General features: G+C 38.1%; 1 protein-coding gene across 1 annotated transcript in view; it reads left to right on the top strand.

Annotated features, from left to right (window-relative positions):
- The window catches only part of LOC133562902 (protein kinase C-binding protein NELL2-like), a 382,068-nt gene that overhangs the window by 280,663 nt on the left and 74,149 nt on the right, over nucleotides 1-27,256 (top strand). The window contains exon 10 of the mRNA XM_061916727.1: nucleotides 2,511-2,651. Coding sequence (XP_061772711.1) covers nucleotides 2,511-2,651 — 141 coding nt within the window. The remainder of the gene's footprint in view (nucleotides 1-2,510; nucleotides 2,652-27,256) is intronic.

The raw sequence follows: 27,256 nt of genomic DNA, 5'->3' as shown, positions 1-27,256 counted from the left end.
GACTTAAATGCTTCTACTGAGGTGGCATCTCGAACTTTTACCGGGAGGGCATTCCAGAGTACTGGAGCCCGAAATGAAAACGCTCTATAGCCCGCAGACTTTTTTTGGGCTTTGGGAGTCCTTTGAACGCAGATTTCTTGCCGGGACATATGGTACAATACAATCGGCAAGATAGGATGGAGCTAGACCGTGTAGTATTTTATACGTAAGTAGTAAAACCTTAAAGTCACATCTTAAGTGCACAGGAAGCCAGTGCAGGTGAGCCAGTACAGGCGTAATGTGATCAAACTTTCTTGTTCTTGTCAAAAGTCTAGCAGCCGCATTTTGTACCAACTGTAATCTTTTAATGCTAGACATGGGGAGACCCGAAAATAATACGTTACAGTAAGCGAGACGAGACGTAACAAACGCATGGATAATGATCTCAGCGACTTTAGTGGACAAAATGGAGCGAATTTTAGCGATATTACGGAGATGAAAGAAGGCCGTTTTAGTAACGCTTTTAATGTGTGACTCAAAGGAGAGAGTTGGGTCGAAGATAATACCCAGATTCTTTACCGTGTCGCCTTGTTTAATTGTTTGGTTGTCAAATGTTAGAGTTGTATTATTAAATAGAGGTCGGTGTCTAGCAGGACCGATAATCAGCATTTCCGTTTTTTTGGCGTTGAGTTGCAAAAAGTTAGCGGACATCCATTGTTTAATTTCATTAAGACATGCCTCCAGCTGACTGCAATCCGGCGTGTTAGTCAGCTTTAGGGGCATGTAGAGTTGGGTGTCATCAGCATAACAGTGAACGCAAACAAGAGTTCCCTCAGCTGCCTGACACTTGGTACATAATTTGCTATCTACTACACCTATTTTAAACAGCTGAGAAGATGTAAAATACAATCGATTCAATATCTTAAATTGAGTCAGCTTATCTTTGATGTTTCTAAAGGGCTTATTGGCATTTTTCCAAATATCATTCCATGATATGTCTCTTTCATCTAAAACAGGGGTCACCAACGCGGTGCCCGCAGGCACCAGGTCGCCCGTAAGGACCAGATGAGTCGCCCGCTGGCCTGTTCTAAAAATAGCTCAAATAGCAGCACTTACCAGTGAGCTGCCTCTATTTTTTAAATTCTATTTATTTACTAGCAAGCTGGTCTCGCTTTGCCCGACATTTTTTATTCTAAGAGAGACAAAACTCAAATAGAATTTGAAAATCCAAGATAATATTTTAAAGACTTGGTCTTCACTTGTTTAAATACATTCACTTATTTTTTTACTTTGCTTCTTATAACTTTCAGAAAGACAATTTTAGGATTTTTAAACACATATACCTTTTTACCTTCCTTCCTCTTCTTTCCTGACAATTTAAATCAACGTTCAAGTATTTTTTTTTTTTTTAAATTGTAAAGAATAATAAATACATTTTAATTTAATTCTTCATTTTAGCTTCTGTTTTTTCGACAAAGAATATTCGTGAAATATTTCTTTAAACTTATCATTAAAATTCAAAAAAATTATTCTGGCAAATCTAGAAAATCTGTAGAATCAAATTTAAACCTTATTTTAAAGTCTTTTGAATTTCTTTTAAAATTGTTGTTCTGGAAAATCTAGAAGAAATGATTTGTCTTTGTTAGAAATATATCTTGGTCCAATTTGTTATATATTCTAACAAAGTGCTGATTGGATTTTAACCTATTTAAAACGTGTCATCAAAAATCTAAAATTAATCTTAATCAGGGAAAGTTACTAATAATGTTCCATAAATTCTCTTTTTTTATTTTTTCAAAAAGATTCAAATTAGCTAGTTTTTCGGTTGAATTTAGAATTTTAAAGAGTCGAAATTGAAGATGAACTGTTTCAAAATTAAATTTTCATTTTCTTCGTCTTTTCTCCTCCTTTAAAACGTTCAATTAAGTGTTTTTATTCCCTACATAAAACCTTCCGTAAAAGGAAAAAAATGTACGACAGAAATACCCACTTTTTTATTTATATAGATTTATTTATTAAAGTTAAATTGAGCAAATTGGCTATTTCTGGCAATTTATTTAAGTGTGTATCAAACTGGTAGCCCTTCGCATTAATCAGTACCCAAGAAGTAGCTCTTGCTTTCAAAAAGGTTAGTGACCCCTGATCTAAAATGTTTAAGCCCATCATCCATTTCCGAACACATGCATCATTTGCATTTCTAGTGTGGTGTTCACTTATTATTCCATAAAATAGTTTAATTAATTTCTTAAATGTATCTTGATTAAAAAGTGCATCTTCCAGTTCATGGCTATTTAAAGACATACATTTATTTACAGCATGTTTTAAAGAGATACAAATTTTAAAAATGATTTCTGGGTACATTATATTGATCAACTAAACCACTGAACGGTTTGAAAGAGTTTTTATTAATATGATAAGAGGAGTTTGATTGGAACCTGCTTTAAAACTGTCCAGGGCTCCATGCAAAGAACATGATTAGAAAAACCACATTTCCTTCTCGTCACCTCAACCTTCTACTCGTCCTTCCGCAGACATCGACGAGTGTGCCGACGGCTTCGTGGAGTGTGACAGTAAATCCGCTTGTGTCAACTTGCCCGGATGGTACCACTGCGAGTGCCGCGAGGGTTACCATGACAACGGCTTGTTTTCTGCCAATGGAGAGTCGTGTGTAGGTGAGTGGGACTTTTCTTCCGCCGTCCTTACTTGCACTGAGACGCCATCACACTGTCCTCACATCAGTGTTCATTTTGTTGACGAAAAATTTTCGTCATAGTTATCGTCGACGATTTTTTTTCTGACTAAAACGAGACAATAACCAGAGGTGGGTAGTAACGCGCTACATTCACTCCGTTACATCTACTTGAGTAACTTTTGGGATAAATTGTACTTCTAAGAGTAGTTTTTATGCAACATACTTTTACTTGAGTATATTTATAGAGGAGAAACGCTACTTTTACTCCGCTCTATTTATCTATATTCAGCTCATTATTCGATCTATTAATGTTTGTTTTGGTTTTTCAAAGTAAGATTTACGCATGCCTGCGTTTCACCAATCACATGCAGTCACTGGTGACGATGGACCAATCAAACAGAGCCAGGCGGTCACGTGACCGTCACACGTCGAATCAGACTTAAAAAAGTTGAAAAACTTATTGGGGTGTTACCATTTAGTGGTCAATTGTTCGGAATATGTATTGTTGTCACACCCCGCCTCGGGTGAAGGTAATGTAACCTTTGCAAACCGGACTTCAAATCAAGGATGGCAAGTATTTAAATCCCAAAAAGTGTTAAAAGGTGAACAACAAAAGGAAAAGACAAAACACCCACAATCTGTAACAGTAATAAATAAAGACAATATTAGTATTGTATATTATATACAGTACATTTATATTCTAAATATATTTCAAAAAGTCGTATGCGTTACATAGGCCTATATATAATTAATGAAAAGCATATTAAAATCAAATCAAAATACATATATTCACAATCAAAAGGTCAAACATCAAATATAACAAAGTAAAGAATTAAATCAATCATCAATCAATGTTTACTTATATAGCCCTAAATCACTAGTGTCTCAAAGGGCTGCACAAACCACTACGACATCCTCGGTAGGCCATCATAAGGGCAAGGAAAACTCACACCCAGTGGGACGTCGGTGACAATGATGACTATGAGAACCTTGGAGAGGAGGAAAGCAATGGATGTCGAGCGGGTCTAACATGATACTGTGAAAGTTCAATCCATTATGGATCCAACACAGTCGCGAGAGTCCAGTCCAAAGCGGATCCAACACAGCAGCGAGAGTCCCGTTCACAGCGGAGCCAGCAGGAAACCATCCCAATCGGAGGCGGATCAGCAGCGCAGAGATGTCCCCAGCCGATACACAGGCGAGCAGTACATGGCCACCGGATCGGACCGGACCCCCTCCACACGGGAGAGTGGGACATAGAAGAAAAAGAAAAGAAACGGCAGATCAACTGGTCTAAAAAGGGAGTCTATTTAAAGGCTAGAGTATACAAATGAGTTTTAAGGTGAGACTTAAATGCTTCTACTGAGGTGGCATCGCGAACTGTTACCGGGAGGGTATTCCAGAGTACTGGAGCCCGAACGGAAAGTGCTCTATAGCCCGCAGACTTTTTTTGGGCTTTGGGAATCACTAATAAGCCGGAGTCCTTTGAACGCAGATTTCTTGCCGGGACATATGGTACAATACAATCGGCAAGATAAGATGGAGCTAGACTGTGTAGTATTTTATACGTAAGTAGTAAAACCTTAAAGTCACATCTTAAGTGCACAGGAAGCCAGTGCAGGTGAGCCAGTACAGGCGTAATGTGATCAAACTTTCTTGTTCTTGTCAAAAGTCTAGCAGCCGCATTTTGTACCAACTGTAATCTTTTAATGCTAGACATGGGGAGACCCGAAAATAATACGTTACAGTAGTCGAGGCGAGACGTAACAAACGCATGGATAATGATCTCAGCGTCTTTAGTGGACAGAATGGAGCGAATTTTAGCGATGTTACGGAGATGAAAGAAGGCCGTTTTAGTAACGCTTTTAATGTGTGCCTCAAAGGAGAGAGTTGGGTCGAAGATAATACCCAGATTCTTTACCGTGTCGCCTTGTTTAATTGTTTGGTTGTCAAATGTTAGAGTTGTATTATTAAATAGAGTTCGGTGTCTAGCAGGACTGATAATCAGCATTTCCGTTTTTTTGGCGTTGAGTTGCAAAAAGTTAGCGGACATCCATTGTTTAATTTCATTAAGACACGCCTCCAGCTGACTACAATCCGGCGTGTTGGTCAGCTTTAGGGGCATGTAGAGTTGGGTGTCATCAGCATAACAGTGAAAGCTAATACCGTATTTGCGTATGATGTCACCTAGCGGCAGCATGTAGATGCTGAAGAGTGCAGGGCCAAGGACCGAACCCTGGGGGACTCCACACGTTACCTTAACGTAGTCCGAGGTCACATTGTTATGGGAGACACACTGCATCCTATCAGTAAGATAAGAGGTAAACCAAGACAGGGCTAAGTCTGACATACCAATTCGTGTTTTGATACGTTCTAATAAAATATTATGATCGACGGTATCGAAAGCAGCGCTAAGATCGAGGAGCAGCAACATAGATGACGCATCAGAATCCATCGTTAGCAATAGATCATTAGTCATTTTTGCGAGGGCTGTCTCCGTGGAGGGATTTGCCCTGAAATCAGATTGAAAGGTTTCACATAGATTGTTAGACGCTAAGTGTTCATTTAACTGCTCCGCAACAATTTTTGAGGATTTTTGAAATAAAGGGAAGGTGAGACACCGGTCGGTAGTTTACCATGAGGTCAGGATCGAGGTTAGGTCTTTTAAGAAGAGGATGAATAACCGCTTTTTTGAATGCTAGGGGAACAGTGCCCGAGGAAAGTGATAAGTTTATAATATTTAGCACTGATGGACCTAATAATACGAAGAGCTCCTTGATCAGTTTCCCAGGAAGTGGGTCAAGTAAACATGTTTGTTTTATTCCATTTACACGTTGTAACAATTCCTCTAATGTTATTTCCTCAAAACAAGAATGACAAAACAGATTTAGCAAAATAATTTAGCAATCAACAAAAACTCATTGAACCGGTTACACCACAACAAAATAATCACCTCAGTAGTTGGTTTGATGTATGAAGACCGAAACTCTTGGTCAGGACAGAGAACCTCATCTGGCAGTGACTTCTTCTTCTTCTTCTTCTTTTGTTTTTATGGCGGTTGGCAAGCAACCTTCTGGTGTGCATTACCGCCACCTACAGTAATGGAGTGTGGACCGAGGTGGATCCCTACTCTATATTCTTTTACTTAACCCAGTGTTTTTTTAAATATGTGTATATTGCTGGGCTTCACGGTGGCAGAGGGGTTAGTGCATCTGCCTCACAATACGAAGTTCCAGCAGTCCTGGGTTCAAATCCAGGCTCGGGATCTTTCTGTGTGGAGTTTGCATGTTCTCCCCGTGAATGCGTGGGTTCCCTCCGGGTACTCCGGCTTCCTCCCACTTCCAAAGACATGCACCTGGGGATAGGTTGATTGGCAACACTAAATGGTCCCTAGTGTGTGAATGTGAGTGTGAATGTTGTCTGTCTATCTGTGTTGGCCCTGCGATGAGGTGGCGACTTGTCCAGGGTGTACCCTGCCTTCCGCCCGATTGTAGCTGAGATAGGCGCCAGCGCCCCCCGCGACCCCGAAAGGGAATAAGCGGTAGAAAATGGATGGATGGATGGATGTATATTGCTTTATATCCTATGTTTTCTGAATGCAATCCTAATATACCTCCCACTTATAACCTAATATTTTCTTTTGCTAACTTATTTTCCAGTATTTCTCTTTCTCTATTATATTTCCTACATTGTATTAAGACATGGTCAACATTTTCTATCTGGTGGCAAAAATCACACAGCCCTGTAGTATGTTTGCCTATCAATTTTAGTGAACTATTTAGATATGTATGGCCTAATCTCATTCTAGTAATAATGTCTTCTTCTTTCCTATTTCTATTCCTCCTCTCATTACACCTACTTTCCTCTGGACTTTGTAAAACTCTCTACCTTTTGTTTCCTTATTCCAATTATCCTGCCACTTTTTTATTGTGTTCTATCTTAATTATGCTCTTCACTTCTTCTTTACTGTGCTCAATCTCCATGTTTACTTCTGTTTTAGTGGTTGCTTGTTTTGCGTACCTATCAGCTAACTCATTTCCCTCAACTCCTACATGAGCAGGAACCCAGAGAAATGTTACCACACCTCCCGCTTTATTTATTCTGTAGATTGCCTGAACTATTTCATAAACTATATCTAGTCTTGTTTCTGATGTTATGTTTTTTATGCTCGTCAATGCACTGCTGGAGTCCGAGCACACGACTACTTTCCTAGCTTTGTTTTCCTCTATCCAGTTAACTGCCATATAAATTGCTACCAATTCCCCCGTAAAAACAGATAGTTTATCACTAATTCTTTTATTCAACACTATATTTCTCTGTGGGATAACTGCAGCAGCTCCTACTTTACTATTTATAGTTTTTGATGCATCTGTGTATATCATAAGATTATCAAAAAACATTTCCTCAATCCGTTGTTCTATTTGGTAACTATTTAAATGTCTATTCTTCAGTAACTGCATGTCTACCTTTGGGTTTTCATACATCCACGGTGGTATTGCAGGAATTGGTACTGTAGGGATAACTTTAATATTGTCAATTTGTGTTTTTTTACATATATCTCCTATTATCCAGCCAAAACCATTCATTTTTTTCTTCCCTTTTTCTTGGCAATTTATTAGCACTTGACGGGTTGGATGTCCTTGCTTGGATCCTTTTAAGTTTGGCCAATAAACTGCTGAGAGTTGATCTCTCCTCATGTCCAAAGGTTTTTCATTCATTTCTACTTGTAATGCTGCCACTGGAGTAGATTTAGTAGCTCCACAACATAATCTTAACGCCTGCGACTGGATCCGGTCTATTTTCTCAAGTAGAGTTTTTGAAGCAGATCGATAAATAATGCATCCGTAGTCGATAACAGATCGAATTAAAGTGATGTATGTTGTTTTCAATGTCAACCTATCAGCCCCCCAATCTTTACCCCTCAAAGCCCTCATTATATTTAACACCTTTTTACTTTTCTCCACTATCTTGCTGATGTGGGTTGACCAGTTCATATTTTTAGCAAACCATATTCCTAAATATTTAAATACTTGTACCTCTTCTATGTTTTCTCCATAGAGTTTTATTTGGAGCTTGTTTTGTACTTTCCTCTTCGTAAAATGTATGACTTTTGTCTTTCCAACAGAGAATCTTAAACCCCAAGCCGTCCCCCAGTCTTGAACATTATTTACCGCTTTTTGAATCTTCTTTTCTATATGATTTGTATTTCTACCTCTCTTCCACATCACTCCATCATCAGCAAACAATGCCACCTCCACTAACCCTTCCACTTCACTAAAAACTTCATTTATCATGATGGAAAATAGTACTGGACTTATTATACTCCCTTGTGGGGTCCCATTTTCCACTTCGTATTCTCTGCTATATTCATTCTCTATTTTTACTAATAATGTTCTACTTGTTAAAAAGTCTTTAACCATCTGTACATTCTTCCTCTAATCCCAATCTTATTTAGTTTCATCAGCAACCCCTGTTTCCACAACATATCATACGCTTTCTCTATGTCAAAAAATACCGCAATTATACTTTCTTTATTTATTTGTCCCTTTCTAATTTCCTCTTCCAGCTGCACTGCTGGGTCATTTGTGCTTCTTGCGTTGCGAAAACCACTTTGGTAGTTTTTTATAATTTCTTTTGACTCTAAATAATATATTAATCTTTCATTAATCATTTTTTCCATTACTTTGCCCAAATTTGAGGTCAATGCTATCGGCCTATAATTTCCTGCCTCTTCCGGATCTTTCCCTGGCTTGCATATTGGAATTATTACAGCTGTTTTCCACTCATCTGGTAATTTTCCTTCTTCATATATCCTATTATATAATTTCAAGACCACTTCTTTGCCGATGCTACCTAAATTTTTGATCATTTGATAACTCACCAGGTCTTTCCCTGGCGTCGTATTTTTAACTTTTTTTAAAATTCGAACCATTTCATCCAAAGAAAATGTCATATCCATAGTGTTGATAAAACTATTATCGTTGTCTTCCTTCATTTCCTCAATATTTAAACTAATTGTTTCTTCTCTCTTTTGTTTTTCTACATTTCTCAAATTATCATTACTGTGCACTTTAACAAAGGTTTTTGCTAAAAGTTCTGCTTTTTCTTTATTTCCTCCCACACTCCGCGTTCCATCTTTCATCACATGATTTTTATGTTCTTTTCTGACCCCTGACATTCTCTTGATCATTCCCCACACTTGGCTTAAAGGAGTAGTTCTATTTAATGTTTCACAAAAAGTTCTCCAATGGTGTTTTCTTGTTTTTTTAATAACATACCTTACTCTAGCTTGATGCCTTTTATATTGGATCATGTCTTGGAAATTATGTGTTCTTCTCAGTATTCTAAATGCTCTATTCCGTTCTTGTATTGCATCCGTGCACTCTTGTGTCCACCACGGCACTATCTTCCTTCTTCTCCCTATACTATTCCTTGGTATGCTCTGTTCGGCTGCTTCTATTATGCACTTTGTAATATCTGTATTTAATTGTTCAATATCTTGATTTATATCTACTTCCTTTAAAGTTATGTCGGTAATTTCCCTAAATTTCCCCCAGTCACCATGATTATACTTCCATCTTCCTTCTATCCTAGTGCTTTCTGTCCTATGATTTATGTGAATGAAGATTGGATAGTGATCACTTCCCATTGTGCTGTTTTTATTTACTTCCCACTCCACCTTTCCTGCTAACCCTTGTGACACTAGTGTTAAATCTATTGCTGTTTCTTTACCCGTGACGACATCTAACCTTGTTCCCGACCCATCATTCACACACACCAGTTCTTTTTCCTCCAAAAATGCTTCCAATGTATTCCCATTCCAGTCATCCCTTTCACCCCACATTGTGCTATGTGCATTAAAGTCACCACACCAAATAATATTGCCACTCCAGTGCTCCATTATTGTTTCTAGTTGGTGAATTTCTAATTTCTTGCATGGATTATAGAAGTTTAGTACTTTGTATCTTTCTTTATTATTCCATACTTCTACTCCTACTATTTCTAGTTCTTGTTTTACTTTTAATATTGAATAATGCATATCTTCCTTAATAAATATGGCACATCCTCCTACTTGCCCATCATTCCTATCTTTACGTATCGTTATATATCCTTTTATTATAAAGTTTAATTTTGGCTTCAGCCATGTTTCTTGAATACATATTATATGTGGTTTATTTTTCATATTATTAATATATCCCTTTAATTCCTGTCCGTTTGCTATCAAACTTCTGGCATTCCACTGAACAATTAACATGGCGTTGGATTGTGGTCACATGACTCGGTCTCGTCTACTCTCTGTAGTTCACCTTGCACCTGTTCCCAGGATAGTTCTTTTACATTTAAAAACTTTGCTGCTGCTTTGACAATTATTTTGATTTTCTCAGTCTTGTTTCTAGCCTGTTCTGTACAATTTATTACATAAGCCAGGAATACAACTAGTTTGTCCATGGAAATTCCTGTATTTCAATCAATCAATCAATGTTTACTTATATAGCCCTAAATCACTAGTGTCTCAAAGGGCTGCACAAACCACCACGACATCCTCGGTAGGAAAACTCACACCCAGTGGGACATTGGTGACAATGATGACTATGAGAACCTTAGAGAGGAGGAAAGCAATGGATGTCGAGCGGATCCAACATGATACTGTGAAAGTTCAATCCACAGTGGATACAACACAGTCGCGAGAGTCCAGTCCAAAGAGGATCCAAGACATAGCAGCGAGAGTCCCGTTCACAGCGGAGCCAGCAGGAAACCATCCCAAGCGTAGGCGGACCAGCAGCGCAGAGATGTCCCCAGCCGATACACAGGCGAGCAGTACATGGCCACCGGATCGGACCGGACCCCCTCCACACGGGAGAGTGGGACATAGAAGAAAAAGAAAAGAAACGGCAGATCAACTGGTCTAAAAAGGGAGTCTATTTAAAGGCTAGAGTATACAAATGAGTTTTAAGGTGAGACTTAAATGCTTCTACTGAGGTGGCATCGCGAACTGTTACCGGGAGGGCATTCCAGAGTACTGGAGCCCGAACGGAAAATGCTCTATAGCCCGCAGACTTTTTTTGGGCTTTGGGAATCACTAATAAGCCGGAGTCCTTTGAACGCAGATTTCTTGCCGGGACATATGGTACAATACAATCGGCAAGATAAGATGGAGCTAGACCGTGTAGTATTTTATACGTAAGTAGTAAAACCTTAAAGTCACATCTTAAGTGCACAGGAAGCCAGTGCAGGTGAGCCAGTACAGGCGTAATGTGATCAAACTTTCTTGTTCTTGTCAAAAGTCTAGCAGCCGCATTTTGTACCAACTGTAATCTTTTAATGCTAGACATGGGGAGACCCGAAAATAATACGTTACAGTAGTCGAGGCGAGACGTAACAAACGCATGGATAATGATCTCAGCGTCTTTAGTGGACAGAATGGAGCGAATTTTAGCGATATTACGGAGATGAAAGAAGGCCGTTTTAGTAACGCTTTTAATGTGTGCCTCAAAGGAGAGAGTTGGGTCGAAGATAATACCCAGATTCTTTACCGTGTCGCCTTGTTTAATTGTTTGGTTGTCAAATGTTAGAGTTGTATTATTAAATAGAGTTCGGTGTCTAGCAGGACCGATAATCAGCATTTCCGTTTTTTTGGCGTTGAGTTGCAAAAAGTTAGCGGACATCCATTGTTTAATTTCATTAAGACATGCCTCCAGCTGACTACAATCCGGCGTGTTGGTCAGCTTTAGGGGCATGTAGAGTTGGGTGTCATCAGCATAACAGTGAAAGCTAATACCGTATTTGCGTATGATGTCACCTAGCGGTATTTGCTGCCTCTTGTTTTTTATTTCTTGAACTATTTTCACTTCTGTCCTGTTCTGCACTTTCTTGATTTCTTATTTGAACTGCCTCTGCGTATGTAATATTTCTTTCAACTCTGATTTGCTGTACTTCTGTTGCCTGTTTTCTTATGATGCAGCCCCCATACGCTGCTGTGTGATTCCCGCCACAATTACAACACTTGACCTGTTCATTTTCTCCACATTGTCCATATTCATGCTCTCCTCCACACCTTCCACATCTCATTTTAGCATGACACACACTACTATGTGCCCATAGCGTTGGCACTTGAAACAACGTACTGGGGGTGGCACGTAAGCTCTAACATAGAAGCTTAGATACCCAATCATGATTCTCTCTGGTAGGACCTCCTCTGCAAATTGCACTAGCACGGATTCGCTCTCAGTCTTTTCACCGTTCCTAAATGCCATCATTCTTTTCATCATAGTGACAGTTCCTCCTTTTATTTCTTTTTTCAGATCATCTAAATTTTCTCCTCTTGGGATTCCTGTCACGACTCCTCTTGCCCCCTTTCGTTCTCCCACTTCGATTTTTTCCTTTATTATTTTGTTGCACAGTTTTTGCAATCGCATTGCTTTGTTCTTTTGCTCTCCATTTTTGCATTTAATCAACAGCCGTCCGTCCCTGAGCAACTTCGCTATCTCCACCTCTCCAATGTCCTTCTTTAATCCCTTAACCAGTGTCATCAAACTAATGTCATTCATATCTTGGTTTGATTTAAATGTATAAATTATCTTATATTCATCCACCATAACCCTTTTCCTCTTATCAACCTCTTCATCGTCTTCATGCACTCTTTTAGTACTCGACTTTCCTTCACTCCCTCCTCTCCCCTTCTTTCCTCTCTCCCCTCTAGTCCTATCCATTTCCATACTATCCTCATACATCCCGTCACTATCCCCTTCCATCTCGATCCAGTCACAAAACAGCTTATGCTCAACCGCCAAAATAGATTTAGATACTCTCGCCGCCGCCAAATTCACTCCAAATGTTTGGTAGTTCCGCGTCTCTCCTTCCGGAAGCTTCCCCAGCCTCAAAAACAAGCCATCTGGCAGTGACAGGCAGCAGACTGGCAGAAAAATGGCATTTTCCCCACTTAAATAGCCCATAGCCCCGCCCACTAGCTGGGACCATTTTGACAGGGGAAATCAAGAAATCAGTTATTTTGAAATTTACACCATAAGTAACAATTACATGTCTAACAAATATTCACATTGTACTTTTGTATTTGTAAAGCAGTCATTTTTGTACACAGTGTATTCAGGCTTAGACAACACAACTTTCAAATGTCCAGTGTCCCTCTTCAACACCCAGTTACTGACAGTAATGGTTTGGCCCAAATTAGGCCTAATTAGTCCAAGCAGGTGTGCTCACCTACATAAAGCCCTCAGCCCCTTCCTGACTCTTTTAGCTACACCTTCAGAGCCATGGTGAGTGACAGGTTGCATCTTGTTTGTGGAGCATGCTGTTTGTAGTGTGTCAATGTTGAGCTTCTTAACAAATGTGCATGGTTTGAGAGGAAGCCAAAGGTCAAACAGTGACAGTATGGGGTCAAACTGTCACAATTGTACTGTGCAATCTACTTATAAAAGTTTCAATCAATCAATCAAAAGTGTAAAGGAAAAAAGACACTTTTTATTTCAACCGTACTTCCCGTCAAAAGCCTAATGGCTGATCGCACAGTTCCTGTCTTCACAATAAAAGCGCCGCTCCATCGAGCCTGCGCTAACAAAATAAGAGTCTCCGAAAGCCAGCGCAAACAAGCGAGCAAGCTAAGGAGTTTGCCGCCAATGTATTTCTTGTAAAGTGTATACAACGAATATGGAAGCTGGACAAATAAGATGCCAAAAACCAACGACTTTCATGTGGTATTAGACAGAAAGTAAATCAATTGACCAAAACTGTATTTATTAAACAGTTATTAAGCAGTGGCACAAACATTCATGTCATTTAAAAACAGAAAGTGCAAATTATCAGATACATTTTAAAACAAGCTCTAAGTGCACTTTTGTGCATGATGTCACTAAGATGACATATCAAAACTAAATTAAAGTGCACTTTTTGTACATAACGCCACTACAATAGTTTAAAACAAATAAAGTGCACTTTTGTGCATGATGTCACTAAGATGACATATCAAAACTAAATTAAAGTGCACTTTTTTGTACAGAACGCCACTACAATAATTTAAAACAAATAAAGTGCACTTTTGTGCATGATGTCACTAAGATGACATATCAAAACTAAATTAAAGTGCACTTTTTGTACAGAACGCCACTACAATAGTTTAAAACAAATAAACTGCACTTTTGTGCATGATGTCACTAAGATGACATATCAAAACTAAATTAAAGTGCACTTTTTGTACAGAACGCCACTACAATAGTTTTCAACAAATAAAGTGCACTTTTGTGCATGATGTCACTAAGATGACATATCAAAACTAAATTAAAGTGCACTTTTTGTACAGAACGCCACTACAATAGTTTAAAACAAATAAAGTGCACTTTTGTGCATGATGTCACTAAGATGACATATCAAAACTAAATTAAAGTGCACTTTTTGTACACAACGCCACTACAATAGTTTAAAACAAATAAAGTGCACTTTTGTGCATGATGTCACTAAGATGACATATCAAACATAAATTAAAGTGCACTTTTTGTACAGAACGCCACTACAATAGTTTTAAACAAATAAAGTGCACTTTTGTGCATGATGTCACTAAGATGACATATCAAAACTAAATTAAAGTGCACTTTTTTGTACACAACACCACTACAATAGTTTAAAACAAATAAAGTGCACTTTTGTGCATGATGTCACTAAGATGACATATCAAAACTAAATTAAAGTGCACTTTTTGTACAGAACGCCACTACAATAGTTTAAAACAAATAAAGTGCACTTTTGTGCATGTCACTAAGATGACATATCAAAACTAAATTAAAGTGCACTTTTTGTACAGAACGCCACTACAATAGTTCAAAACAAATAAAGTGCACTTTTGTGCATGATATCACTAAGATGACATATCAAAACTAAATTAAAGTGCACTTTTTGTACAGAACGCCACTACAATAGTTTAAAACAAATAAAGTGCACTTTTGTGCATGATGTCACTAAGATGACATATCAAAACTAAATTAAAGTGCACTTTTTGTACAGAACGCCACTACAATAGTTTTAAACAAATAAAGTGCGTTTTTGTGCATGATGTCACTAAGATGACATATCAAAACTAAATTAAAGTGTACTTTTTGTACAGAACGCCACTACAATAGTTTAAAACAAATACAGTGCACTTTTGTGCATGATGTCACTAAGATGACATATCAAAACTAAATTAAAGTGCACTTTTTGTACAGAACGCCACTACAATAGTTTAAAACAAATAAAGTGCACGTTTGTGCATGATGTCACTAAGATGACATATCAAACATAGATTAAAGTGCACTTTTTGTACAGAACGCCACTACAATAGTTTTAAACAAATAAAGTGCACTTTTGTGCATGATGTCACTAAGATGACATATCAAAACTAAATTAAAGTGCCCTTTTTGTACAGAATGCCACTACAATAGTTTTAAACAAATAAAGTGCACTTTTGTGCATGATGTCACTAAGATGACATATCAAAACTAAATTAAAGTGCACTTTTTTGTACAGAACGCCACTACAATAATTTAAAACAAATAAAGTGCACTTTTGTGCATGCTGTCACTAAGATGACATATCAAACATAAATTAAAGTGCACTTTTTGTACAGAACGCCACTACAATAGTTTTAAACAAATAAAGTGCACTTTTGTGCATGATGTCACTAAGATGACATATCAAAACTAAATTAAAGTGCTCTTTTTTGTACACAACGCCACTACAATAGTTTAAAACGAATAAAGTGCACTTTTGTGCATGATGTCACTAAGATGACATATCAAAACTAAATTAAAGTGCACTTTTTGTACAGAACGCCACTACAATAGTTTAAAACAAATAAAGTGCACTTTTGTGCATGATGTCACCAAGATGACATATCAAAACTAAATTAAAGTGCACTTTTTGTACAGAACGCCACTACAATAGTTTAAAACAAATAAAGTGCACTTTTGTGCATGATGTCACTAAGATGACATATCAAAACTAAATTAAAGTGCACTTTTTGTACAGAACGCCACTACAATAGTTTAAAACAAATAAAGTGCACTTTTGTGCATGATGTCACTAAGATGACATATCAAAACTAAATTAAAGTGCACTTTTTGTACAGAACGCCACTACAATATTTTAAAACAAATAAAGTGCACTTTTGTGCATGATGTCACTAAGATGACATATCAAAACTAAATTAAAGTGCCCTTTTTGTACAGAATGCCACTACAATAGTTTAAAACAAATAAAGTGCACTTTTGTGCATGATGTCACTAAGATGACATATCGAAACTAAATTAAAGTGCACTTTTTTGTACAGAACGCCACTACAATAGTTTAAAACAAATAAAGTGCACTTTTGTGCATGATGTCACTAAGATGACATATCAAAACTAAATTAAAGTGCCCTTTTTGTACAGAACGCCACTACAATAATTTAAAACAAATAAAGTGCACTTTTGTGCATGATGTCACTAAGATGACGTATCAAAACTAAATTAAAGTGCCCTTTTTGTACAGAACGCCACTACAATAGTTTAAAACGAATAAAGTACACTTTTGTGCATGATGTCACTAAGATGACATATCAAAACTAAATTAAAGTGCACTTTTTGTACAGAACGCCACTACAATAGTTTACAACAAATAAAGTGCACTTTTGTGCATGATGTCACTAAGATGACATATCAAAACTAAATTAAAGTGCACTTTTTGTACAGAACGCCACTACAATAGTTTAAAACAAATAAAGTGCACTTTTGTGCATGATGTCACTAAGATTACATATCAAAACTAAATTAAAGTGCACTTTTTGTACAGAACGCCACTACAATAGTTTAAAACAAATAAAGTGCACTTTTGTGCATGATGTCACTAAGATGACATATCAAAACTAAATTAAAGTGCACTTTTTGTACAGAACGCCACTACAATAGTTTAAAACAAATAAAGTGCACTTTTGTGCATGATGTCACAAAGATGACATATCAAACATAAATTAAAGTGCACTTTTTGTACAGAACGCCACTACAATAGTTTTAAACAAATAAAGTGCACTTTTGTGCATGATGTCACTAAGATGACATATCAAAACTAAATTAAAGTGCACTTTTTTGTACAGAACGCCACTACAATAGTTTAAAACAAATAAAGTGCACTTTTGTGCATGATATCACTAAGATGACATATCAAAACTAAATTAAAGTGCACTTTTTGTACAGAATGCCACTACAATAGTTTAAAACAAATAAAGTGCACTTTTGTGCATGATGTCACTAAGATGACATATCAAAACTAAATTAAAGTGCACTTTTTGTACAGAACGCCACTACAATAGTTTAAAACAAATAAAGTGCACTTTTGTGCATGATGTCACTAAGATGACATATCAAAACTAAATTAAAGTGTACTTTTTGTACAGAACGCCACTACAATAGTTTAAAACAAATAAAGTGCACTTTTGTGCATGATGTCACTAAGATGACATATCAAAACTAAATTAAAGTGCACTTTTCGTTCAGAACGCCACTACAATAGTTTAAAACAAATAAAGTGCACTTTTGTGCATGATGTCACTAAGATGACATATCAAAACTAAATTAAAGTGTACTTTTTGTACAGAACGCCACCACAATAGTTTTAAACAAATAAAGTGCACTTTTGTGCATGATGTCACTAAGATGACATATCAAAACTAAATTAAAGTGCCCTTTTTGTACAGAACGCCACTACAATAATTTAAAACAAATAAAGTGCACTTTTGTGCATGATGTCACTAAGATGACGTATCAAAACTAAATTAAAGTGCCCTTTTTGTACAGAACGCCACTACAATAGTTTAAAACGAATAAAGTACACTTTTGTGCATGATGTCACTAAGATGACATATCAAAACTAAATTAAAGTGCACTTTTTGTACAGAACGCCACTACAATAGTTTACAACAAATAAAGTGCACTTTTGTGCATGATGTCACTAAGATGACATATCAAAACTAAATTAAAGTGCACTTTTTGTACAGAACGCCACTACAATAGTTTAAAACAAATAAAGTGCACTTTTGTGCATGATGTCACTAAGATTACATATCAAAACTAAATTAAAGTGCACTTTTTGTACAGAACGCCACTACAATAGTTTAAAACAAATAAAGTGCACTTTTGTGCATGATGTCACTAAGATGACATATCAAAACTAAATTAAAGTGCACTTTTTGTACAGAACGCCACTACAATAGTTTAAAACAAATAAAGTGCACTTTTGTGCATGATGTCACAAAGATGACATATCAAACATAAATTAAAGTGCACTTTTTGTACAGAACGCCACTACAATAGTTTTAAACAAATAAAGTGCACTTTTGTGCATGATGTCACTAAGATGACATATCAAAACTAAATTAAAGTGCACTTTTTTGTACAGAACGCCACTACAATAGTTTAAAACAAATAAAGTGCACTTTTGTGCATGATATCACTAAGATGACATATCAAAACTAAATTAAAGTGCACTTTTTGTACAGAATGCCACTACAATAGTTTAAAACAAATAAAGTGCACTTTTGTGCATGATGTCACTAAGATGACATATCAAAACTAAATTAAAGTGCACTTTTTGTACAGAACGCCACTACAATAGTTTAAAACAAATAAAGTGCACTTTTGTGCATGATGTCACTAAGATGACATATCAAAACTAAATTAAAGTGTACTTTTTGTACAGAACGCCACTACAATAGTTTAAAACAAATAAAGTGCACTTTTGTGCATGATGTCACTAAGATGACATATCAAAACTAAATTAAAGTGCACTTTTCGTTCAGAACGCCACTACAATAGTTTAAAACAAATAAAGTGCACTTTTGTGCATGATGTCACTAAGATGACATATCAAAACTAAATTAAAGTGTACTTTTTGTACAGAACGCCACCACAATAGTTTTAAACAAATAAAGTGCACTTTTGTGCATGATGTCACTAAGATGACATATCAAAACTAAATTAAAGTGTACTTTTTGTACAGAACGCCACTACAATAGTTTAAAACAAATAAAGTGCACTTTTGTGCATGATGTCACTAAGATGACATATCAAAACTAAATTAAAGTGCACTTTTTGTACAGAACGCCACTACAATAGTATAAAACAAATAAAGTGCACTTTTGTGCATGATGTCACTAAGATGACATATCAAAACTAAATTAAAGTGTACTTTTTGTACAGAACGCCACTACAATAGTTTAAAACAAATAAAGTGCACTTTTGTGCATGATGTCACTAAGATGACATATCAAAACTAAATTAAAGTGCACTTTTCGTACAGAACGCCACTACAATAGTTTAAAACAAATAAAGTGCACTTTTGTGCATGATGTCACTAAGATGACATATCAAAACTAAATTAAAGTGCACTTTTTGTACAGAACGCCACTACAATAGTTTAAAACAAATAAAGTGCACTTTTGTGCATGATGTCACTAAGATGACATATCAAAACTAAATTAAAGTGCACTTTTTGTACAGAACGCCACTACAATAGTTTAAAACAAATAAAGTGCACTTTTGTGCATGATGTCACTAAGATGACATATCAAAACTAAATTAAAGTGCCCTTTTTGTACAGAGTGCCACTACAATAGTTTTAAACAAATAAAGTGCACTTTTGTGCATGATGTCACTAAGATGACATATCAAAACTAAATTAAAGTGCACTTTTTTGTACAGAACGCCACTACAATAATTTAAAACAAATAAAGTGCACTTTTGTGCATGATGTCACTAAGATGACATATCAAAACTAAATTAAAGTGCACTTTTTGTACAGAACGCCACTACAATAGTTTAAAACAAATAAACTGCACTTTTGTGCATGATGTCACTAAGATGACATATCAAAACTAAATTAAAGTGCACTTTTTGTACAGAACGCCACTACAATAGTTTTCAACAAATAAAGTGCACTTTTGTGCATGATGTCACTAAGATGACATATCAAAACTAAATTAAAGTGCACTTTTTGTACAGAACGCCACTACAATAGTTTAAAACAAATACAGTGCACTTTAGTGCATGATGTCACTAAGATGACATATCAAAACTAAATTAAAGTGCACTTTTTGTACAGAACGCCACTACAATAGTTTAAAACAAATAAAGTGCACTTCTGTGCATGATGTCACTAAGATGACATATCAAACATAAATTAAAGTGCACTTTTTGTACAGAACGCCACTACAATAGTTTTAAACAAATAAAGTGCACTTTTGTGCATGATGTCACTAAGATGACATATCAAAACTAAATTAAAGTGCACTTTTTGTACAGAACGCCACTACAATAGTTTAAAACAAATAAAGTGCACTTTTGTGCATGATGTCACTAAGATGACATATCAAAACTAAATTAAAGTGCACTTTTTGTACAGAACGCCACTACAATAGTTTAAAACAAATAAAGTGCACTTTTGTGCATGATGTCACTAAGATGACATATCAAAACTAAATTAAAGTGCACTTTTTGTACAGAACGCCACTACAATAGTTTTCAACAAATAAAGTGCACTTTTGTGCATGATGTCACTAAGATGACATATCAAACATAAATTAAAGTGCACTTTTTGTACAGAACGCCACTACAATAGTTTAAAACAAATAAAGTGCACTTTTGTGCATGATGTCACTAAGATGACATATCAAAACTAAATTAAAGTGCACTTTTTGTACAGAACGCCACTACAATAGTTTAAAACAAATAAAGTGCACTTTTGTGCATGATGTCACTAAGATGACATATCAAAACTAAATTAAAGTGCACTTTTTGTACAGAACGCCACTACAATAGTTTAAAACAAATAAAGTGCTGCTGCCCCGGCGACCCGACCTCGGATAAGCGCAGCAAAATTCCCCCCAAAAAAGTGCAGTTCCCCTTTAAAGACAGCAGAGTGCTCCTGTTATATTGATGATCTTCGAGCAGCACACACATGCACAAAGTCTCGCTAATTTTTTTCCGGAAGTATCCCCCCTCTGCCCCCCTTTCCAGTGCAGCCTGTCTAAAGCGCTGTCGGCTGTCCGTCAAAAACGCAGGCCTCCATCATTCCAGACTAACACGGAAGGGTTTCCTGTAACAAAACCGCGGGCGTCGCTCCACTCGCTGACCCCGTCTGGGCTGTCACTCTGAGCGAGCGCACCTGAAGAAAAGTGTGTGTAATAAGTGTGTTTGTTCAAGGGAAAAGTTTTAAAGGGAAAACTGTTTTTCTGTAGTTCCACTTTGCAGGTGAAGGTATAGTCTTGACCTCTGCCATTAGTCTTCCAGGAAATGAAAAATGTGAAGATGTTCTTTTCATTTATGTTTCTGGGAATTGTTTGCCATTCACCCAGAGAAAAAAAAGCACCAGTAAGGTCAGAGGTCATTGGTGTTACACCCCATATGCCCATATTAGGGTTGTACGGTATACCGTTATTAGTATAGTACCACGATACTAAGCAATCATATTCGGTACTATACTGCCTCTGAAAAGTACCAGTCCCTCTCGCACCGTTGTCTTGGTGTTGTGGTGTCATTACTTTTTTACAAGCAGAGGAGCATGTTCGGCAGCGCACAATCACAGAGTACTTGCAATCGGACACAGTGTGTAGACAGAAAAGGGAGAACGGACTTAAAAACTAACGGTAAAAGGTGAAGTTATAACACTGAAACGCCCTCAGGAATAAATGCTTTAAGCGGCTAAAGTCCAGACGCAGTTTGCAGTGTCGTAGCTACATCTAAATCACTAATCCTTGTCTCCATGGCGACAAATAAAGTACGTTTCTTGCAAGTATCATTATCACTGCAGGACGAGGAATAGCTAAACATGCTTCGCTACACTACTAGGTAAACAAACGCCATTGTTGGATCCACACCTGACATCCACTGTACTGATACCAAGTACAGGAGCGTATCTCGTCAAAACTACTATGATTAGGTTGATATTTTTTGGCATCACATTTTTGTAAAATTCATATTGTGTTTATAAACTCAGGAAATATGTCCCTGGACACATGAGGACTTTGAATATGACCAATGTACGATCTTGCAACTACTTAGTATCGAATTGATACATCCTAAACTAATGTAAAGTATCCAAACACCAGAAGAATAAATGATTGTTACATTTTAACAGAAGTGTAGGTAGAACATGTTAAAAGAGAAATTCAACAGTAAATGAACAAGTAGATTGATAATTCATTTTCTACCACTTGTTCTTAATGGTTTCGACAAAATAATAGAATGATAAATGACACAATATTGTTGAGATCCGCTTTTCGGATCTCTACACATTATTGTTTACTGCTCCATTGTGTATCACTCTCCGTCGTTTGACCGTTTATTTCCTGTTTAGTTTGTCACCATGGTTTTCTATTGGTTCCACCTGTTACTGGTCATCACCTTCCCTATATAAGCCTGCCTCTTTGTGTTGTTCATTCTGGGATCCGAGTTTGTTTTCATGCAACGGTACATCTGCTTTTCAGTTTGTTTTCACGCAACTATTCAAGAATTACTCTACCCATTTCTACTGCTGCGTTTCTGTTTATTCTTAGCTCTCATGCTAATTGTTTGTTTTTCCTATTTGTGCCTTCGTGCCAAGTTTAGTTTTGCTGTTTGCCTTCCTAGCCTTCGATGCTAGCACTTTGGTTTGCCTTTATGCTTAGCTCCAGTATTTTTGTTCTATAGCTCCTTTTGTTATTTAAATAAATCATAATAGCTTACCTCTTAGGAGCCTTTGTTTGTTTACTTACTACTCAAAGAAAAGTTGTCTTGTATGTTCACTATTTTATGTAAGGACAAAAGTGCAATAAGAAACCTTTTTAATGTACCCTAAGATTTTTTGTTAAAATAAAGCCAATAATGCCATTTTTTGTGGTGCCCTTTATTTAGAAAAGTACCAAAAAGTATTGAAATAATTTTGGTACAGGTACCAAAATATTGATACCGGTACCAAGAGAGTAATAAAGTAAGCAATAACATAGTAATCATTTAGTGCAAGACTGTGTGGTACTACTCTTTTTAGCTGTTTGCTTTTCATCCATCTTCCACTTGCATTCATCGTGTATCTCTTTACGATTTTTGAAAAGGTGGCGGATCAAATTGCTCGTATTAAAGGAAGACATCCTATTTCCCCCTCGCATAACCAACTTTTTGCAGTCTTTGCAAATTGCCAGTTTTTTTAACCCTCAGAGACACTTTAAAACAGGGGTGCCCACACTTTTTCTGCAGGCGAGCTACTTTTCAATTGACCAACTCGAGGGGATCTACCTCATTTATATATATCATTTATATTTATTTATTTATGAAAGATACATTTTTGTAAACAAGTTAAATGTGTTTAATGATAATACAAGCATGTGTAACACATATAGATGTCTTTCTTTCACAAAGACAAGAATATAAGTTGGTGTATTACCTGATTCTGATGACTTGCATTGATTGGAATCAGACAGTAATGATGATAACGCCCACATTTTCAAATGGAGGAGAAAAAAAGTTGTCCTTTCTGTACAATATCACATGAAAGTGGTTGGTTTTTGGCATTTAATTCATCCAGCTTCCATACACTTTACAAGAAAAACATTGGCGGCAAATTCCGTAGCTTGCTTGATTGACATTCACGGCACCCGAGGGTCTTGTGAGATGACGCTGGCTGCTGCCAGTTCATTATTATGAAAAAATGACAGAGAGGAAGGCGAGAAACACTTTTTCTTTCAACAGACTTTCGTCAAAACTCTAAAGGCCGACTGCACATTTCCTATCTTCACAATAAAAGCCCTGCTTCATGCTGCCTGCGCTAACAAAATAAGAGTCTCGGAAAGCTGGCGTGCACAAGTGATGTGCACGCCAGCTTTCTGAGGGATCGCTTGTGCACGCCAGTTTTCCGAGACTCTGTATTTAGTTAGCGCAGGCAGCATGAAGCAGGGCTTTTATTGTGAAGATAGGAAATGTGCAGTCGGCCTTTAGAGTTTTGACGGAAGGTACGGCGCGAGAGTCTGTTGAAATAAAAAGTGTTTTCTCGCCTTCCTCTCGGTCATATTTTCATAATAATGATCTTGCAGCAGCCAGCGTCATCTCACAAGACCCTCCGGTACCTTGAATGTCATTTAAGTGACGTCTTGGTGAAGATTGATGATCACTAATTTTTAGGTCTATTTTTTTTAAAAGCCTGGCTGGACATCGACTGACACACCCCCCGCGGTCGACTGGTAGCTCGCGATCGACGTAATGGGCACCCTTGCTTTAAAATAATCCCAAACCATATACATAGTGTTGTTAGTCAGTCACCGAGCGAGCTCGCTTGTTAACCACGGCTACAGCACTGGCAACAACACACTCTTGTTGTTGTTATGCTACGCTTGCGCGGTGTGATGAGGTCATCAAGAGTTGCCAGTAAACCTCTCGTGCTGCACAGTCGTCAACTCCTGTGTTGTGTGGCAGAGAGGGGGTGGGGGAAGGGCTGCTGGCTGGGAGACGCAACTGCTCTGTAGTGCTCCCTATGTCCGTGTACCACTGCGTACAGCAGCGTTTTAAAAAGTAATTCATTTTACTTTTTGAAACTGATACCGATAATTTCTGATATTACACTTTAAAGCAGGGGTAGGGAACCTATGGCCCGGGAGCCAGATGTGGCTCTTTTGATGACTGCATCTGGCTCTCGGATAAATCTGAGCTGGCATTGCTTAACACGATAAATAATGAACAATTCCACTTGTAATCACAGTGTTAAAAATAATGTTTAAAATATAAAACATTCTCATGCATTTTTAATCCATCCATCCGTTTCCTACCGCATCTGTTCAAAAAGTTGCGTTAATGGTAAGAAGTTATTTATTTATTATTGGTTAGTGTGGGGCTTGCCCTCCTGGGGGTTCTTCAGACCACCAAGCACCGACATGAGAACCTGTTTCAGGGTTACAATATTTTATTTTTCAATAAGTCTCTCAGTTGCTTTCCAGCAATTGTCTTTTTCTCTTTCGTTTTCGCTCGCGCTCTGGCTCCAGCCCCAACCCCGTCTCTCCTCCTGGCTGCTGCTTATAACAGAGCGACAAGTGATTAGATAACAAGGCCCAGGTGGGCCATTTAAGCACCTGTCGCTTATTCAGAGGCCGGTCCTGGCACACCCCAGTTCACTGCAGGCCGGCAGGCCACGCCCCCTCCACAGTTATCTTCAGAATAACAATGTTATTACAAAGAATAAGAGACCTATTATACTCTAGAAATGTTGGTCTTACTTAAAAATGCACGCATTTATTTGTGTTTAGTGTTAAAAAAAATATTATATGGCTCTTATGGAAATACATTTTAAAATATTTGGCCTTGTGGCTCTCTCAGCCAAAAAGTAAGAATGTTATACTACACTTCAAAGTTAAACCTACTTTAAACTTACATTTAATACATTCATTTTTAAAACCTCCCCCAATGCAACACACACACACACACACACACACACACACACACACACACACACACTCACACACTCACACACAAAGCTGTGTGTGAGTGAGTGAGTGCACTCCTAAGGGCAAAGGTCAGCAACACTTGAAGAGCGTTTTTTTTTTCTTCTTCTTCTTTCCTCAGCTAATAAAGATGTATCCCACTTTATCATGCTATACATATTAACTGTTATTATAGTTATTAATGGCATCCCCCCAGATCTCATCAAGCGCTGTAAAGACACCCTCCTGCAGCCTTTGCTTGATGTCCTCTGCCAGTGCTGGAAAGAGGGAGCCGTGCCGCAGGACATGAGAGATGCCAAGATTGTCACCCTTTACAAAAATAAGGGCGACAGGAGCGACTGTAACAATTACAGGGGCATCTCCCTCTTGAATATAGTAGGAAAACTCTATGCCCGTGTCGTGCTTGTGCGCCTTCAGACTCTTGCTGAGCGCGTTTACCCGGAATCTCAATGCGGCTTTCGCGCCAAGCGCTCTACAGTGGACATGATATTCTCCCTACGCCAACTTCAGGAGAAATGCAGGGAACAACAGAAGCCCCTGTACATATCCTTCATTGACCTGACCAAGGCTTTCGACCTGGTTAGCAGAGAAGGGCTCTTCAGCATCCTACCCAAGATTGGATGCCCTCCAAAGCTCCATAGTCTCATTAGATCTTTCCATGACGACATGAAGGCAACCATCCAGTATGAGGGTAGCATATCCAATCCATTTCACATTAAGAGCGGAGTCAAACAAGGTTGCGTCCTTGCTCCTACCCTTTTCGGTATCTTCTTTGCCCTGCTCATCAAACATGCTTTTGGGACTGCAACAGAAGGGGTTTATCTACGTACAAGATCTGACGGCCGACTTTTCAACCTAGCCCGTCTTAAAGCAAGGACCAAAGTCCGTGAGACAACCATCCGGGACCTGCTCTTTGCGGATGATGCCGCCGTCATTTCGCACACTGAACCAGAACTCCAGTGCCTTATGGACAGATTCTCCCAGGCCTGCAAAGACTTTGGGCTTTCCATCAGCCTAAACAAGACCAATGTGCTGAGTCAGGAAGTGGACACTCCACCAGCCATCACAATTGATAAGCACCAACTCAAAATAGTACACCAATTTACTTACCTGGGATCCACCATCAGTGACAATCTGTCCCTTGATAGTGAGATCAACAAACGTATCGGCAAAGCTGCCACAACCCTAGGGCGCCTCACAACCCGCGTCTGGGAGAACCGGAAGCTGACAACTCCTACCAAGATGGCAGTGTACAACGCCTGCATTGTCAGCACTCTTCTCTACGGCAGCGAAACATGGACAACATACTCCAAACAGGAGCGCAAACTGAACACCTTCCACATGCGCTGCCTTCGCCGCATCCTCGGCATCCATTGGAGTGACAAGGTGACGAATGCCCAAGTCCTCCAACGCGCTGGTCTTCCTACCATGTTCACGCTGCTCAGACAACGCAGGCTGCGTTGGCTCGGCCACGTGTGCCGTATGGAGGATGGACGTATCCCAAAGGACATCCTGTATGGCGAACTTGCCTCTGGCAAGAGATCTGTTGGCCGGCCGAAACTGCGCTTCAAAGATATCTGCAAGCGGGACATGAAAGCCCTGGACATAAACACTGAACATTGGGAAGAAGTAGCGGCTGGCCGCAGCAAATGGCGCAGTGTCCTTCACAAACAGCTGAAGACTGGCGAGGAAAAGATCCATGCCACAGCCAATGAAAAAAGAACCAAGCGGAAGACAAGCACTCCTGCAGTTGCGCCTTCCAGCTACATCTGCAGTAAATGCGGCCGTGTTTGCCTCTCCCACATCGGACTCATCAGCCACAGCAGGCGTTGTCGCTGAGTTTAAACTTGACCTCTGGACTGGCGCAGTATCCATAGTCGTTACGACTGACGGAGGCCTTTGATTAGTTATTAATATAGGTTTCTTTTTGTTCCATTATTTAATATATATATATATATATATATATATATATATATATATATATATATATATTTATTTATTTACATATGTCGTGAGATCGACAGGCGGATCGGTGCGGCGTCTTCAGTAATGCGGACGTTGTACCGATCCGTTGTGGTGAAGAAGGAGCTGAGCCGGAAGGCAAAGCT

The sequence above is a fragment of the Nerophis ophidion genome, linkage group LG12, assembly GCF_033978795.1.
Source record: "Nerophis ophidion isolate RoL-2023_Sa linkage group LG12, RoL_Noph_v1.0, whole genome shotgun sequence".
Taxonomy (NCBI): domain Eukaryota; kingdom Metazoa; phylum Chordata; class Actinopteri; order Syngnathiformes; family Syngnathidae; genus Nerophis; species Nerophis ophidion.
The sequence above is the reverse complement of the archived record's forward strand: the minus strand, read 5'-3'. Positions and strand labels throughout refer to the sequence as shown.